Source organism: Podarcis liolepis, assembly GCF_965112155.1.
Source record: "Podarcis liolepis genome assembly, chromosome: 1".
Classification (NCBI taxonomy): domain Eukaryota; kingdom Metazoa; phylum Chordata; class Lepidosauria; order Squamata; family Lacertidae; genus Podarcis; species Podarcis liolepis.
In genome coordinates, this window is record NC_139554.1 from 118,631,088 (window position 1) to 118,648,967 (window position 17,880).

Sequence of the window (17,880 nt, forward strand, 5' to 3'; positions counted from 1 at the left end):
AGTTGTTGTTCTCTTTGACACCTGGTGGGAGGGCGTTCCACAGGCCACAAATTAATACATACCCAAGTTTTTAAAAAGCCAATTTGGGGATTAAATGTAAAGGGTAAAGGGACCCCTGACCATTAGGTCCAGTCGTGGCCGACTCTGGGGTTGTGGGACTCATCTCGCTTTATTGGCCGAGGGAGCCGGTGTACAGCTTCCGGGTCATGTGGCCAGCATGACTAAGCCGCTTCGGGCGAACCAGAGCAGCGCACGGAAACACCGTTTACCTTCCCGCCGGAGCAGTACCTATTTATTTGCTTGCACTTTGACGTCCTTTCGAACGGCTAGGTTGGCAGGAGCAGGGACCGAACAATGGGAGCTCACCCCGTCACTCGGATTCGAACCGCTGACCTTCTGATCGGCTAGTCCTAGGCTCTGTGGTTTAACCCACAGCGCCACCCGTGAATTTGGGGATTAGGTGCAGTTTCAAAGGAAGCAGCTGCTCTTAGACCTTACAAATTTTCCCCAGGGTGGTGTGTCCCTTTACAGTTTTGTGAAGGCGGAGTTCTGTGAGCGCACCCTTCGAATAAAAGATCTGCAAGAACTTTACAAAACTGCATATTATTATTATTATATTTAATTTTTTATACTGCCCTATACCCGCAGGTCTTATGGCAGTTTGCAAGGTAAGATCACACCATAAAAACACAAAATACTGTACATAACACAAATAAAAACAAGAACAACTTAATAATCCCCCCCTCCCCAGCACATTTTAAAAGGGCCTTGGATGTCAATCAGTCAAAGGCCTGCTTACAAAGGAAAGTTCTTGCCTAGTATCTAAATATCTATAACCATAGCACCAGGCAAACCTCCCTGGGGAGAGTATTCCACAGGCGGGGAGCCACTGCAGAGAAGGCCCTGTTCTTGTGTTGCCACCCTCTGAGCCTCTCGAACCTTTTAATTGTTCTCTAAGATGCAGAGGGAGGAAAAAGCAAAACCGGGACATTCCGGGATCAAATCAGAAACCGCATGCCTTCTGTAATTCCAGGACTGTCCCTGGGAAATAGGGACACATGGAGGGTATGGTACCAGGAGTGGTGGTGGGGAGCTAGTTGAGATGGTGGGGTGTGTTGTGTGGTGCAAACACATACCTGTAGGAGCACTGCATTGGCTCTGCTGGCGTGTCTGTACCACACTGACCAGGCTGCTGTCTTCCCCTTGCATTCCTAGTAAACAACAGTGACACCCTTGCTGGGAGGTCAGGCAAGTGCAGGCACAGGCAAACACTCAGCCCTCCAGATGTTCTGGGACTACAACTCCCATCTTCCCTAGCTAGCAGGACCAGTGGTCAGGGATGATGGGAGTTGTAGTCCCAAAACATCTGGAGGGTTGAGTTTGCCTATGCCTGGTTAAGGGCCTCCACCCAACTAGGTTGTCCACTACTCAGTAAATAGCTTCATGGCCCTATCCCTAAGCCATAGACCCAGCCTCACATACCTTTGAGCTGGTGCTAGATAGGGATGCCAATTTTCTTTCTTTTCTTTTAAAAACTAACACGCCAACCGCAGTTGCATTTGGGCCTGATGCCCAACAATTGCTGTTACTTATTTTAAAAAAGAAGCATTGATTAGAATATTCCACCAAATATAAATACAGTGGTACCTTGGTTCTCAAACAACATGGAACCTAAACACTGCAAACCCGGAAGTAAGTGTTCCGGTTTGTGAACTTTTTTCAGAAGTCGAACGTGCTCCGTTTTGAGTGTTACACTTCCGATTTGAGTACCACACTTCCGATTTAAGTGCCACAATTCTGTTTTGAGTGTTGCGCTAAGATCTGTCTGTTATTCCTATTTATTTTGCGTTTTTGTTTTTGCGGCTCTTTTGTTTTTGTGACTGTGTGGAACCCAATAAATCATCATACTCAACACCATAATTTTATTGTTTATACCCTGCCCATCTGGGCAGCTTCCAGCAAAATATAAAAAATAATAAAATGCCTGACATTAAAAACCTCGCTAAACAGGGCTGCCTTCAGATGTTTTCTAAACGTTGTGTAATTCTTTACAGTGGCGGAGTTTCATGCTCCGGCACCGGGGGGAGGAGAGCAGGTGGGGTCAGGGCTGGCGTGCGTCCCGGGGGTGTGGCACCACGCCGCCCACAGGGGCATGGTGTGTGTCCTGGGGGCGTGGCATGCCGCCTGCAGGGGCGTGGTGCCCAGTGCAGGCAGGGGAACAACCGCTACGGCATCCCACCGGGATCGCGCTGCTGGGGGCAGTGCGCTCCCCCCACATTCCTCTTCCTCCGCCAGTGATTCTTTATCTCCCTGACATCTGATGGGAGGGCACCACTGCCGAGAAGACCCTTTGCCTGGTGTGTGTATATAGCATTTTTGGATTGCTCTTTGGGACGTGACTGTAGACTATCCTTGGCGACGTGTCTGTGGAGGTCGTCACCATGAACTCTTGCACTTTAAAATTGACCGCTGCACCGCCTTGTTTCCAATGAATTGTATAATATTATAGGATAATTGGCAGCTGATGTCATCTACTCTTAAGGCTAAATTACCAATCTACTTCATTTTTAAGTTGTACGCAAGCAATTGTCCAGGCCTTTGTTCCCTGGGGCCGGGGTCACTGTGAGTGAGTCCACAGTGATTCCTGAAATGGCCCATGTTTTGTTCCTCTTTGCAGCTTATTTCTCTGGGAGCTTCCCCATGACTAACAGAAGCAGAATAAGTTCTGCAAACTTATTCCCAGATGACTTCATGAGACAGCATTTTAAGCTCAGTCCTCAGGGGGGCAGGTCAGATTTTTTAAAACAACAACAACATTTAGAGAGCCACCCAGTTTCTTGCCGGTTTCTCATGGCCCCGCGTGGCTTTTATTTCTATGGAAGTGTTGGCTGCTATGCATGTGTGGGTTCAGATTTGTTGGAATCCACAGGGAGAAGTTAGGCAGAAAGTGTGTAAATTTTGAGGAAGGGAAACTGAAAATCAAGCATGTATGTTGGCGGAAATAAGGCAGAGCTAGGAGGCTGGTCCTAATAAGTCCCACAGAGACCATGCCTTACGCCAGGGGTGCAAATTGACGAAGACGAATGTTATAAATAAACTATTCCACCAGCGGTTTAGCCTCCACTGAATTGCAAAAGCAATCTCATACTTTTTTTTGGGGGGGGGGGTTGAGCTATCTTTTCAGCATGCTCGCTGCATCCTAGAATGACACTGAGTACACTGGAAATAATGCAAGCATGGAAGAAATAGCGATTGCTACATAAGGGATGAAGATACGTTGCTGCATCTCAAAACGAGGTCCTCTTGGGCTGCAAGTTCTGGAAGGCTTATAGAGCCCTTTGCTTCTTTTATTTACAGTGGTACCTTGGTCTCAAACTTGCTCCATTCTGGAAGTCCATTTCAAAACCAAAGCTTTCCAAAACCAAGGCACACTTTCCCATAGAAAGTAATGCAAAATGGATTAATCCGTTCCAGTCTTTTAAAAACAACCCCCAAAACAGCAATTTAACATGAATTTTACTATCTAACGAGACCACTGATCCACAAAATGAAAGCAATAAACAATGTACTGCAGTCACACATTCAATCAATCAGTAGCTGAACTGGGTCGGCAGTGGTTTAGACCACAGCGCCACCCGTGTCCACTGACTATACGCAGCACAGTTCATGAAATATAATATAGAGGGTCCATTGTACTGGAGCTTATGACAGAATGCTGAAAAGTAGACTTTGCACGTGGCTATCACAAGAAAAGCAGCCTCGCATCTCCTCTACCCCTCTCTTTTGAGAATGTCTAATAAAGCAAAACTACCCAGCCAAAGCAAATCTCTTTCCAGAATGCGGCAGCAATTTAATTCTGCACATCCATTTGTGTACAACGGGCTTTAGATTGGAACAATTGATTTCAAATGGGTACGAGTCACTACGTCTTTTTGTGGTCTGTTCTTCTGTCGGCGAGCTGCTTCTTTTATAGGAAGGGCTATTCCCATGTATATGCATTCTGCACAGCTGTAATTGCAAGGCTCTTACCAAATACATTTTGCTGATGAACTTTATCAAGGGAAAACAGCTTGTCACACAGAGAGAAGATGACCTTCTTCTTTGTCCCCTCCATCAGCTTGATTTGACAACTTGCCAGCCACCCAGGCATACTCTGCTGAAAGCTTTTCCTGTTAGATGAGCCCAATTGTCAAACTGCGATGCTAATACTTCACAGGCCTTCCCATTTACAAGAAAAAGGCATTTTGACTGCTGTGACTCATTCCCTTTGGGAAATGCAGCCAGGGGTGGGGTGGGATAAAGGTTGCTGGACATGATCTGGCACCTCAGTGCTCTCTTTGTAATACACAAAATAACGTGTGCCCAGGAATTTTTGTAAAAAAACCACATCATGCATATTTTGTGGCTTTGGGCTTTATCCTCAGTGCCGTTCCATAGTAATTGTCTATCTTTTGCTGTTTTTTCGTTTGGTCCAGATTAGGGACAGAGGAATCAACCTATTGCCATTCCATGTCAACTTCACATGTGCTTATTCAAAAATCTGTTCCATCTTATTTTTATGTTAATTTGTGTGTTTTTTTAAAAAAATCTGTAAGAAATTTCACACTTATATATGTTGTTAAATTTTAACAGAAAATATGTGCACACAGGTCTTGCTATCCAAACGCTTGTTGTATGAAAATTCACTTATCCAAACACGAGGAATTAGCACCCAAACCTCGCTACGCACACTGCAGATTCAGATATCCCAACAGCCAGACCTATGCGTAGTACTGTAAACAAATAAGCAGCTTTTAACAAGTCCTACTTTGGGGTGTTTTGCTGGGAAGGTGGAGGGAGGAGGAGAGATCACACAATAAGAGAGCATTTTTTCTTTCCCCGTTTGCCTTTTGCAAATTTCAGAGGGTTTTCCTGAGCTCTTTTGTTTTGGTCATTTTGGGGTCCGAATTCCATGACCAGGAATACATTGGAAATGTTCCCATAGGAATCAATGGAAATCATCAACTCGCTATGTGAATACTTGCCAGAAAAATGATTCTTGGAGAACGCATTGTGTCCGGATAGCAAGATCTGTGTGTATCTCATTTTACATATTTCTAAATATATGTTTAAAGCATTTGGGTGCATTTTTTAACGAGCCAATAGTTCCATCGCAAAATTCAGAGAAGTGCACAATCCAAATGATGTTCTGATCTGTGTATTAGTCCAAGATGTGTGCATTTAGTCAGTTGACTTGAAAATGTGGACCAAGCAAAATTCTCCTCCGTCCCTAGCTCAAATTAACAAGGTTATGGGTTTTTGTACAGTCAAACGTCAGAAGTCAAACAGAATTTGTTCCAGAAGTCTGACTTCCAAAACATTTGGAAACCAAAGCGTGGCTTCCAATTGGCTGCAGGAAGCTCCTGCTGTGTTAGCCCTTTGGGCACCCGGCTTCCAAAAATAGTTCGCAAACCTGAACATTCACTTTCGGGTTTGTGGCATTCGGGAGCCAAAACGTTTGAGAGCTAAGCTGTTCGAAAACCAAGGTACGACTTTATTTCAAGTTATTCACATGCTCACTGGGCAAAGAATTGCTCTTGCAAACAGACTGCTCAAATATGAGGGAAAACGGAAGAAAGCCACAAAGTTTATGTGCAACTTGGACTGACACGATGCCTTGTTATTCAGCTAAACAGGGGCGCTTTGTTTCAATGCCCTGTAGTCAGATCTCTTACCGACAGCCTCTCCATATTCCTCCTCCTCCTCCTCCACTGAAGGTGCAGTCCCATGGCATGGCCCATTGCTGGACAGAAGATACAAGATGGCAGCTAGAAATACATCTGCTCTCATTCTGCTCGCCTCTCCTGAATAAAGCAAAAGAAAACATGACGCCGGAGAACGTGATGCATTTGAAACCCAAATTTGTTTTGAAATACCACATTTTGTTTTAATGGCCTTGGACAAGCCATCGACTTTCAGCTGAGCCAGAGTTATCTCCTAGTACAGTGGTACCTCGGGTTAAGTACTTCATTCATTCCAGAGGTCCGTTCTTAACCGGAAACTGTTCTTAACCTGAAGCACCACTTTAGCTAATGGGGCCTCCTGCTGCTGCCGCACTACCGGAGCACGATTTCTGTTCTCATCCTGAAGCAAAGTTCTTAACCCGAGGTACTATTTCTGGGTTAGCGGAGTCTGTAACCTGAAGCGTCTGTAACCTGAGGTACCACTGTATAGCAATGAGGACAAATTGGGGGTGAGGAACCTGGACCCACCCCCCAGGATGAAGAAGAAGAAGAAGAAGAAGAAGAAGAAGAAGAAGAAGAAGAAGAGGAGGAGGAGGAGGAGGAGGAGGAGGAAGAGTTTGGATTTGATATCCCGCCTTTTACTCCCTTTAAGGAGTCTCAAAGCGGCTAACATTCTCCTTTTCCATCCTCCCCCACAACAAACACTCTGTGAGGTGAGTGGGGCTGAGAGACTTCAGAGCAGTGTGACTAGCCCAAGGTCACCCAGCAGCTGCATGTGGAGGAGCAGAGAAACAAACCCAGTTCCCCAGATTACGAGACTACCGCTCTTAACCACTACACCACACTGGCTCTCATCAAAGAAAGGCGTAAGAGGATAGCTCTATGTCCTCCAAGGAATGAGTGCCTTCTAAGTTTCATCCTTCCTCAAAATGATACTCTCCTTCCCTGAAACCTGCCTTCTCTCTGACACCAGGAGAGTTATCATCGTGGGAATGGGGCACAGCTATAATGTCCCTGAAGGCCTCATCCATCGCTGTCTCTGCCTCCCTTACTTTTTCCATGTCTGCCAACTTAGCCTCAGGGGAACTACAGTGGTACCTCAGGTTAAGTACTTAATTCGTTCCGGAGGTTCGTTCTTAACCTGAAACTGTTCTTAACCTGAAGCACCACTTTAGCTAATGGGGCCTCCTGCTGCTGCTGCGCCTCCGGAGCCCGATTTCTGTTCTCATCCTGAAGCAAAGTTCTTAACCTGAAGCACTATTTCAGGGTTAGCGGAGTCTGTAACCTGAAGCGTATGTAACCTGAAGTGTATGTAACCCGAGGTACCACTGTAACTTGTTCCCAGAGAACCAGGAGCTCGTGGCACCTTCAACACACCCAGGGCTTCTGTCCAACAGGGTGATAGTCGTACATGTGGCCAGAACTTCAGGGCTGTTTCCTTTATCCGCCTTCACCATTCCCAGGAGGAACCCCTGTGAGTAGCAAGGCCTGAGCCTCTGAAATGATGCCAATGCAAAGTCATCGGAATGGCACTTCCCCTGTGTTTATTTTTATCTTAAATAGAGGAAGGGGCAAAAACAATACAGAGGTTATTTCTTGCCCTCCTTTCCAGGTATTGTCACAACACAGTTTGTTGAGAAGCCACGGGGAGTGCTGAAAAAATGCAAACACATCCGGTCCGTTGAGCTCGTGCTACAAAGGTTTAAATTTAAATCTCAAGTGAGGCATGTGTCCTGAGCAACTGCCCTCTCATCCATCCTGAAGTCACGGTTGAAGTGAGTGTAGCTGCCTGCCATCCAATTTCTTAAACTAGGGCACGTGTTGACATTGCCAAGAGTACACACTTCCTTGGCAGGCCTTCCCTCGTTGTTCAGTAAAGGACTCAGACCGCTTCCAGCCAAGAAGTAAAGCATCTATTTCACTCTTTGAATCGAGCCCAAGGCACACACACACAAAAAAACCCAACCTCAGACAGCGAGCCTATTTACTTCAAACAGCAGCCCTGTTCTTGACTTCCAAGAGAAGAGCTATAGATCTGGCTACTTTGGAGATGGCTGGATCAAAGAGCGGATTGGCTGGCCCTAATAATGAGGAGAGCAGGCAGAAGACATGAGGTGTTGGAGGGCAGAACTGTGTGTGATAGCCAGCCTGTCCTAGCCCTCAGGTGGAATGGAGGACCTCCCCCATCACCAACATTGAACTTGTGGGGTATTTACGATGCAGTCAAACCAACAACGCACGTTTGCTAGATAGGCACATGATCGGAGTTGAAGCTCACAGAGTTTTCCTGTAAGTTTGCTAGAGAGAACTCTGACACCCACTCCTCCTGAAATGGGAGGTCATAGCCCTATATAATAAAATGGTTCCTGAAATGACTGGATTTTCACTTTGGGGAACCCTAATATATAATCTCCTCACCTGCCTGGTCTCTTCCTTTTCCCTTTTTGCTCTTTCATCTCATTCCAGCAATGTAGAACATATGCTAAGTCTGAGCCACAGCTCAGACTTCATTTTAAACTAGACAACTATGTCTTTGTAACTGGATTATTACGTTAAGCCTGCCTGAACAAAGCTGCTGTATCCGTTACTCTTCAACAAGTATTCTGAGAGAGCAAATGCTATTTTTGCTTTTTACAAGATGGTTTGTCTCAGGGTTGGACTAGATGATCCTCAGGGCCCCTTCCAATTCTAAGATTCTATTATTATGGGTTTAAGAGTGCCGAATCAGTAAAGTTGCCTTCACTTTTGTGCTCTAACTTTCTTCAGAAATGTCCGCTTAACTTACCTTTTTTATTTTAAGGAAGAATCTGGGGTTCCTGTTGACATGGGGCCTGGCACATGCATGCCCCCAGTACCTCCTTGTGGGAATCCATGAACATGGATATACAATGAATGTCCTAGATCGGTGGCATGGCTAACATGTGGTTCCCCAGATAGTTGAGCACCAACTCGCATCAGCCTGAGCCAACATGGCCAATGGCAGAGGGCCTTCTCGGTAGTGGCGCCTGCCCTGTGGAACGCCCTCCCAGCAGATGTCAAAGCAATAAACAACTATTTTACTTTTAAAAGGCATCTGAAGGCAGCCCTCTTTAGGGAAGTTTTTAATGTTTGAAGCTGTACTGTTTTTAATATTCAGTTGGAAGCCGCCCAGAGTGGTTGGGGAAACCCAGCCAGATGGGCGGGGTATAAATAATAAATTATTATTATTATTATTATTATTATTATTATTATTATTATTATTATTTGATGGGAGAGGAAGTCTGACAGTAAGTCCAACACTAGGCTGCCTTCCTGCAAACCTATGTCTTTTATTGCATACTTTCATTTGCTCACAATTTCTCCAAAGAGGTTTTAGTCATAAAATAAATGACTTGATCACAAAGTAAATGACTTTATCAAATATCTAGACCACATTGCTACAGTCGAAGCATTTGACACCAATCATACTGAGCTCCTAGAATGTAACATTATCTTCTATTATTCTACAGTTTCAGGATCTCACTAAGTCAGCTCTGGTTTCAAAAGAAATATTCTGGGAGCAAGTATTCCTAAGTATCTAATTAGCAGCAGAATTAAACTCTCCACTAATGGAACACCGTATTGCCTTAATGTTAACAACTCTTTAATATTAGCAGTGCATATGTTAAACCCAAACTGCTCCCTAGGAGATTTCGGATAATAACCAGCAGAATAATTGAAGAGAGCATTACTCGTACAGCTTAAGAAACAGAAACGTATAATGAAATAACATTTGCAAGCAGCAACAATTTTTTTAAAAAGTGAATGACTTGTGCAATATTAATGGAATAGATCCAACACTAATTACAGGGAACAGGATTTCACAGAGAAATTGCCCAATATTTTTGTTCCCTTGAAAGCATGCCTTGAAGGGAGGTGAGTGGGAGAAGGAAGTGTTTCCACTGAAATTACTGTCTATAACTCCTCACATTACACAAGTTGGTACAGAACTTCCATTTCCCCCTCCTTCTGTATCTCAGATTCCTAAACTGTTACATCACAGGGGCAGAGAGATGAGGATGCCAGAGACACATTGCTCTCACTTTTCTTCTTCCCTTATGCAATACAGGACTGCTCGGGCTACAATCTGCGTTCAATACATCACAAAACTTGGGTTTAAAAGCAGAGCTTGCCCTTGCTGTAGCTCTGAATCTGGTAGAGCCAAAGGTGGAGAACATTTTTTTCAGGCTCTCGTGGACAACCTTCCTTTGGTGGGTGGGCTCAGAGGGGAAAGTAGAAGGAGCAATGGCTATGAATGTTACCTTTGAAGACTGAAGTACATCCCAGCCACACAAAAGTGAGAAGTTTCCAGACACAGAGACCCAACCCCAGACCTCTCCTGTAAAACTGGCTAAAATTTATAAACTAACATCGAATTTGTGTTGGAGATGTAAGTTATCAGAGGGATTCTTATATCATGTCTGGTGGGGATGTGATAAAATTATTAATTTTTTTGTAAATATACATGAAGGACTGAAAAAAATGTTTAAAACAACAATTGGTGAGAAGCCAGAAACATTCCTTTTAGGAATTATAACAAATGACATCCCCCAAAGACATGAAGAGAATCTTTTTATATGCAACAGCCGCCACAAGGTTACTGATTGCAAAAAAATGGAAATCAGAAGAAGTACCAACATTGAAAGACTGGCAACATAATTTTTTTGAAATGATTGAATTAGCAAAAATGACAACAACAATTAGAATGCAATCTAATCAAAATCTCAAACAGGAATGGAAATGTGTAGAAGAATACAGTGGTACCTCGGGTTACATACACTTCAGATTACGTACGCTTCAGGTTACAGACTCCGCTAACCCAGAAATATTACCTTGGGTTAAGAACTTTGCTTCAGGATGGGAACAGAAATCGTGCAGCTGTGGCACAGCAGCAGCAGGAGGCCCCATTAGCTAAAGTGGTGCTTTAGGTTAAGAACAGTTTCAGGTTAAGAACGAACGTCCAGAACGAATTAAGTATGTAATCAGAGGTAACACTGTATAAGATAATCAACAGATAAAGTAAAGGTAAAGGGACCCCTGACCATTAGGTCCAGTCGTGACCGACTCTGGGGTTGCAGTGCTCATCTCGCTTTATTGGCCAAGGGAGCCGGCATACAGCTTCTGGGTCATGTGGCCAGCATGACTAAGCCGCTTCCGGTGAACCAGAGCAGCGCACAGAAACGCCATTTACCTTCCTGCTGGAGCAGTATCTATTTATCTACTTGCACTTTGATGTGCTTTCAAACTGCTAGGTTGGCAGGAGCAGGGACCAAGCAACGGGAGCTCACCCCGTCATGGGGATTCGAACCGCCGACCTTCTGATCGGCAAGTCCTAGGCTCTGTGTTTTAACCCACAGCGCCACCCGCGTCCCAACAGATAAAGTACAGAGAGACTAATTGGAAGTCATTTTTAATTTCTTGTTTTACAATCGTTCACATCATTGGGAGTACAAAAGATGTTAGTTATACAAATTGTGTTGTTTCATATATTGCTACGGTCTGTTTGTCGATTTATAGTTGGTTTATTTGATTGTATGTTTGCCTGTTGGTTGGTTTGCCTTCGGGGCACGAATGTATCTATTTTAAAACAATAAAGATATACACAATGGAAAGGGCTCACGGGGTGCACTGAGGGGGGCAAGGGAGGGAGCCATGGGGGTGGTGAGGGGGCAGATCCGGCACATTTATTTCTAGAAATGCCCCCCCCCCCCCAGCTGGATTTGATACTGTCAAATGTCCAAAAAGTAGAAAGGAATCGAACTGTCTGTCTTGAGGCAGAATAGTTGTCATTTGTGAAGCAGCTGCAGTCTCTTTCTGGAATATTTAGTGTGTTGACTGATCCGTCATAAACTTTAATCCCAAACACCTCTTCCCAGAAGCATACCCTATTGCAATTTGCAAACAAACATGCTTAGTAATGGAGCGTTGAGATGTTCTCATGTCCCCTTTAAAAAACATGGCTGCCAGGAACTGCCAGACAGTCTGAGTAGGTAATATTGAGCGAGATGGCCTGATGGCTTGACTCAGTATAAAGCAGCTCCCTATAGTATTTCACTATAATTGCTGCTTACCTAGGTAAATTCTAGGTTGGCCAAATGTCAATCCCAGCTATCATTCATTCCCATTTGGGGTGATATGCTGAGGAAATGTTGCCATACGTTGGAAATGTAAAGAAAAAGAAGGTACCTTTTATCATATGTGGTGGACGTATAAAGTACAGTGATACCTCGGGTTACATATGCTTCAGGTTACATACGTGTCAGGTTACACACTCCGCTAACCCAGAAATAGTGCTTCAGGTTAAGAACTTTGCTTCAGGATAAGAACAGAAATTGGGGGGTGGCAGCAGGAGGCCCCATTAGCTAAAGTGGTGATTCAGGTTAAGAACAGTTTCAGGTTAAGAACGGACCTCTGGAACGAATTAAGTTCTTAACCCAAGGTACCACTGTAGTTAAAAAATTCTGGGAGATGATATATAATGAAATAAAAAAGTGTTTAAAATAACTTTTGTTTAAAAACCAGTCGAATCACCTACCCACCCTCCCTTGGTTCATCGCTTGGTTCTTAACATTGCTATGGACCTGTGGTTGGTCGCCTTGGTTGGCCAAGGGGCCTGGTAGGAATTTTTATCCAATTGGCAAATTGGCACCGGCCACTTGGTTTTTTGCCTACAAATCGTCACAACTTTTGGGTATTGGCAGTTAGGCATTGGAATATGGTTGTGTGTTGGAGGGCAGGGTGTGGCCATCGCCTACCCCTCCATTTTATGGGTATTCCGGTAAAGGAATCCGGCGGTCGTGGATCCTGTCCGACGCCCTTGCTGGTGGCTAGGGCCATGGCACGACCCCCGGTGACATCAGGGGGAGCTTTCAGTTGTATTTGCATCAGCAGGCTCCTCCCACTGGTGGTTAACCCTTTATAGACTCACCTCTCCCCAAGGGGGTGGAGTCACGCTCTGTTGTTTTATCCAGTGCCTAAGCCAATACCTCTCACATGCTGTAATCAATAAAGTTGTGGCCTTTTTTAGCCCATTAATCTAATATACCGTGTCCATGTGTCTTTCTTATCCTCAAGCGGGTGGTGGGTCCTTGAATCGCAACCAGAAGCTTTCTTATTGGGAATTACAGGTACCGAGATCCCAAAGGACCAGGAAAGACTGTTTATGTAGGCGACAACAGCAGCACGGATACTATTAGCCCAAAGATGGAAGGAAGAATCAACTCCGACCACAGAAGTATGGCAAACCCAGATGACGGACTATGCCGAAATGCCAAAACTAACTGGGAAGCTCAGAAATCAAGAAGGAAAGAACAAATGGGAAAGGTTTATAATTTATTTACGAGACCACTGCAAGCAGGTCAAAACATTGGCAGGATTTTAACCACACTTGTAAAGTAACGGAAATTATAGATAATTGTGAAGGATAAAAATTCGGATAAATATTGATATGCAGTTGTAAATATTATCATTACGACCCATGGAAGTGATGGGGGGGGGGGAGTCAGGAGATTCAGAGTAATCTCAACATCTGGATGTGGAATTGTTATTTGTTGTTATATAAAAAAGGAAATGTTGCCATATGGGATTCAGCTGCTGGAAACTTTGCAAAAACAAAACAAAACAAAAAACTTAACAAATTTTGTGTTTGGTGTTGCACTCTTATATCATCTCTGCTTGTAGAAAAGGTGTACAAAAAAATAAACACAGGAGCGTTTTCTTTAAAAAAGAAGACATAACAGCACCTAGATACAATGGTGCCCCGCAAGATGAATGCCTCGCAAGACGGAAAACTCGCTAGACGAAAGGGTTTTCCATTTTTGAGCTGCTTCGGAAGATGAATTTCCCTATGGGCTTGCTTCGCAAGACGAAAACGTCTTGCAAGTTTGTTTCCTTTTTCTTAACACCGTTAATACAGTTGCGACTTGACTTTGAGGAGCAACTCATAGAACGCAGTGTACATAGTAGCCTTTTTTGAGGTTTTTAAAGACTTTGGTGATTTTTGAAGGTTTTCCAAAACTTTTGCAGCCATTTGGTAAGTTAAGCTTTTAAAACTTTTTTTTGGGGGGGAGGTGGATTTTGGGTTGGGGTGTTTGGAATTCAAGGACTTGGTGTTGGGAAGGGGTTTGCAAGAATCTGGAAGCTTGTGGTGTTTTTCCTGCATTTTTATGATTTTCTGTGACCATTGGGACACTGCTGTTTTTTTAAAAAAATTCTGGATTTGAATTTCTGTGTGCTGGGTGGCTGGGGGAACAGTTGGGGAGGGGGTTTGCAAGAATCTGGAAGCTTGTGGTTTTTTTTCTGCATTTTTATGATTTTCTGTGACCATTGGGCCACTTTGCTGTTTTTTTAAAAAAATTCTGGGTTTGAATTTTGAAATGCTCTTTACAGTATGTGTGACTTTAAAGAGCACTTAATAAACTCTTGTTGTACCAAATTTGGCTTTGTTTGGACTTTTTTTGATCATATGAACGCATTAATTGATTTTCAATGCATTCCTATGGGAAACCGTGCTTCGCAAGACGAAAAATTCGCTAGACGAAAAAATTCGTGGAACGAATTAATTTCGTCTTGCGAGGCACCACTGTATCTCCTTGGCTACATGCAATGGGAGCGTTCCTCTGGTGTGCTGCACTTTTTCCTTTCAGACAACTTTGTTTGCGTCTGATTTCCATAGTAATTAGACTTTTAACGCCTATTCTTAACCCCCTCTTTAGCTTTTTGTGGGCATCCTATTGGGCAGAATGGCAAGCAAAAGAGAAGGCAGCCTGTGGATTATGAGCCAACCACGGACAGCCTTAGCAAATGTCACAGGGTGATACTGAGTCGGGCTCTCCCAAACCCTCTCTGCTCCATTTCCTGCGCTGTCACTTTGAGTGAGTCACTTCTGCGGCTGCGGCACAAAGGATACGGGGAAAGGGCAAACAGAAAGGAGATAATGGGTGAAATTGCACATGCAAAGGTTGAAGCTACTGCAAACACAGCTTACTTTAAAGGTTTTTTAGAGAGCCTTGCTAGACCTGTTCTGCCTTCACACCTCTTTTGAAAAAAAGCAATAAAAACATAGCTTGGGTAGTCATTGTGTATCATCCTAAAAAATGTCATTACTGTGCTTTTGCAAAGTTTACGTAGGAGAACCTGTGTCCATAATCACAAGAAAAGTTAAGCCTGGCTGAAACAACCTAAGTATGATGAATGAATGCATATTTCGAATGGGGAGGGGGCTTCTTTGTACCTATAGGCCCTGTGCATGAACATCCCTCCAATCCTCTAATATAAACTACCTACATTGGCCTTACCTTCATATAAGCACCTTTGACTCTTTGGGGACTCAATTATTTTATTTATTTATTTATTTATTATGCCCCACCCAACTGGCTGGGTTTCCCCAGCCACTCTGGGCGGCTCCCAACAGAATATTAAAAACACGATAAAGCATCAAACATTAAAAACTTCCCTAAACAGGGCTGCCTTCAGATGTTTTCTAACAGCCAGATTGTTGTTTATTTCCTTGACATCTGACAGGAGAGCATTCCACAGGGCAGGTGCCACTACCGAGAAGGCTCTCTGCATGGTTCCCTGTAACCTCACTTCTCACAGTGAGGGAACTGCCAGAAGGCCCTCAGTGCTGGATCTCAGTGTCCGGGCAGAACGATGGGGTGGAAACGCTCCTTCAGGTATACTGGGCCAAGGCCATTTAGGGCTTTAAAGGTCAGCACCAACACTTTGAATTGTGCTTGGAAACGTACTGGGAGCCAATGTAGGTCTTTCAGGACCGGTGTTATGTGGTCTCGACGGCCACTCCCAGTCACCAGTCTAGCCGCCACATTCTGAACTAGTTGAAGAGGAGAGGAGGCATCTTTGGCTGATTCCGTCTCCTCCTGTAGCTCCAGGACTCACCTCCAAAAACAAAAATACCACCTCCAGAAAGTGGGGAAATACTTCAGAACAAGGTAGAACGTGGCATGGAAGTAGGTCGATGCAGGGAGACTCCTATTTGATCCTATCCATGCCTCAAGATATTTCGAGAAAGCTCTCCTCAGCGTACTGCTGTTGAATAGGGCTGCCATACGTTCAGATTTTCCTGGGATTTCAAAGGCAGAATTGACATCCTTGGGGAATTTCTGAAAGGTGGCACTTTGGGGGTTTTCTGAAAAAAAAGCTCAACAACAACGGGATGTCCTGGTTTTTACTTTTTGAAATACGGCAACCCTACTGTTGAGGAAGTGTATTATGTGGTTGTCCAAGACAGAGTTGCCTCTGTAATGGCACCCCATATGTGGAATGCCCTCCTCTTCAAAGCACACTCGGCCCTCCTGCAATTGACCTAAGTGAAGACTTACTCATTTCCCCCCACAGATTTTGAGGGGTTTATTAGTCAGCTTACCAAAGGTGTCATGGGCTGTGAAGATGCTTGAACCTAGGATGAAAGGGAGAAGCATGCTAAGAGGAAGGCACACTTGGCAAACCTTCACCAAGACCAAACCTATGTCCCCACTGTGGAAGGATGTGTGGATCCAGAATTGGCCTCCACAGTCACTTACGGATCTACTGCTAAAACTGTTTTACTTGGCTCCGAGTGATCACCAAAGAAGAAGGAGAAGATTAGTCAGTTGCTGGCAGAGAGCCTGCATTGTGGTTTTAGTTGCTTCTACTGTTTAAAGGGGTTTTAGGTTTTTTTTTACTGTGTTTTATGTGTTGTGGGGCTTTTTTTTTTTTTTTTTTGGTCTCCAACCCTGGAATCCTTTGAGATGAAGGGTAAGCTGTAAAATGCCTCAATAAGCATAGCAAATATCAGAATAAAAGCCATCAGTACAATGAGTTCCTTCAGGAAGAACTTTTCGCTGGACAGCTATACACCGCACAGACGCCGAAAGTGTTCTTCTGCTTTTAGTTCAGATTTATTTATTTTATTTCATTTTTTGAGTCAGTGGACACAAATTGCAGCTCAGAATGCTGAGCTGAGACATTACCAGCTGGCATCGTGAACAGTGTGATCCCTACCAAGCCTGTTTTGTAATGTTGTTGTTTAGTCGTTTAGTCGTGTCCGACTCTTCATGACCCCATGGACCAGAGCATGCCAGGCACTCCTGTCTTCCACTGCCTCCCGCAGTTTGGTTAAACTCATGCTGGTAGCTTCAAGAACGCTATCCAACCATCTCGTTTTCTGTTGTCCCCTTCTCCTTGTGCCCTCCATCTTTCCCAACATCAGGGCCTTTTCCAGGGAGTCTTCTCTTCTCATGAGGTGGCCAAAGTATTGGAGCCTCAGCTTCACGATCTGTCCTTCCAGTGAGCACTCAGGGCTGATTTCCTGAAAAATGGATAGGTTTGATCTTCTTGCAGTCCGTGGGACTCTCCAAAGTCTCCTCCAGCACCAGAATTCAAAGCATCAATTCTTCGGCGATCAGCCTTCTTTATGGTCCAGCTCTCACTTCCCTACATCACTACTGGGAAAACCATAGCTTTAACTATACGGACCTTTGTTGGCAAGGTGATGTCTCTGCTTTTTAAGACGCTGTCTAGGTTTGTCATTGCTTTTCTCCCAATGTTTTGTAATAGGGTGGGATAATAGCTCTTAAAAGAACAGCTGATCATCTTCTTCTCGAATCAGAGCACAAAGGATGCACTTTTGACCACTCCTTTGCACATACTTCAGTTCTGTAACGTACAATGGGGAAGTCTTGAATAACAGCGTTTGTGTTTCAAGGTAGCATCTGTATTGCTGTGATTGTTGCCTAGGGATGTAGGAAGGCAGCTTTTCACACTTTATTCATCGCACGCGGTGCCGTTTCCGCTCCTCTGCAGTTCAACCAGGACGGAAGAACGTTTTTAACTACAGTCATACCTCGGGTTGAAGTTGCTTCAGGTTGAGCGTTTTCGGGTTGTGCTCCACGGCGACCCGGAAGTAACGGAATGTGTTACTTCCGGGTTTCGCTGCTCGTGCATGCACAGACGGTCAAAATGACATCACGCACACACGCAGACGCAGGTTGCATTCACTTCAGGATGTGAACGGGGCTTCGGAACGGATCCCTTTAGTATCCAGAGGTACCACTGTATAACTGTTTTTCCTTTTCTTTTTTTAGAATAATTTTTATTAAGTTTCCCATTTTAACCATCCAATCAAATCACATTAAATATT

At 44.2% G+C, this 17,880-nt stretch overlaps 1 protein-coding gene across 3 annotated transcripts in view; it reads right to left on the minus strand.

Moving 5' to 3' along the window:
* TFPI (tissue factor pathway inhibitor) overlaps nucleotides 1–17,880 on the minus strand; it is a 43,585-nt gene that overhangs the window by 17,132 nt on the left and 8,573 nt on the right. For all 3 annotated transcript variants that reach the window (XM_083470249.1, XM_083470248.1, XM_083470247.1), the window contains exon 2: nucleotides 5,715–5,843. In XM_083470249.1, coding sequence (XP_083326375.1) covers nucleotides 5,715–5,829 — 115 coding nt within the window. In that variant the 5' untranslated portion in view covers nucleotides 5,830–5,843. The remainder of the gene's footprint in view (nucleotides 1–5,714; nucleotides 5,844–17,880) is intronic.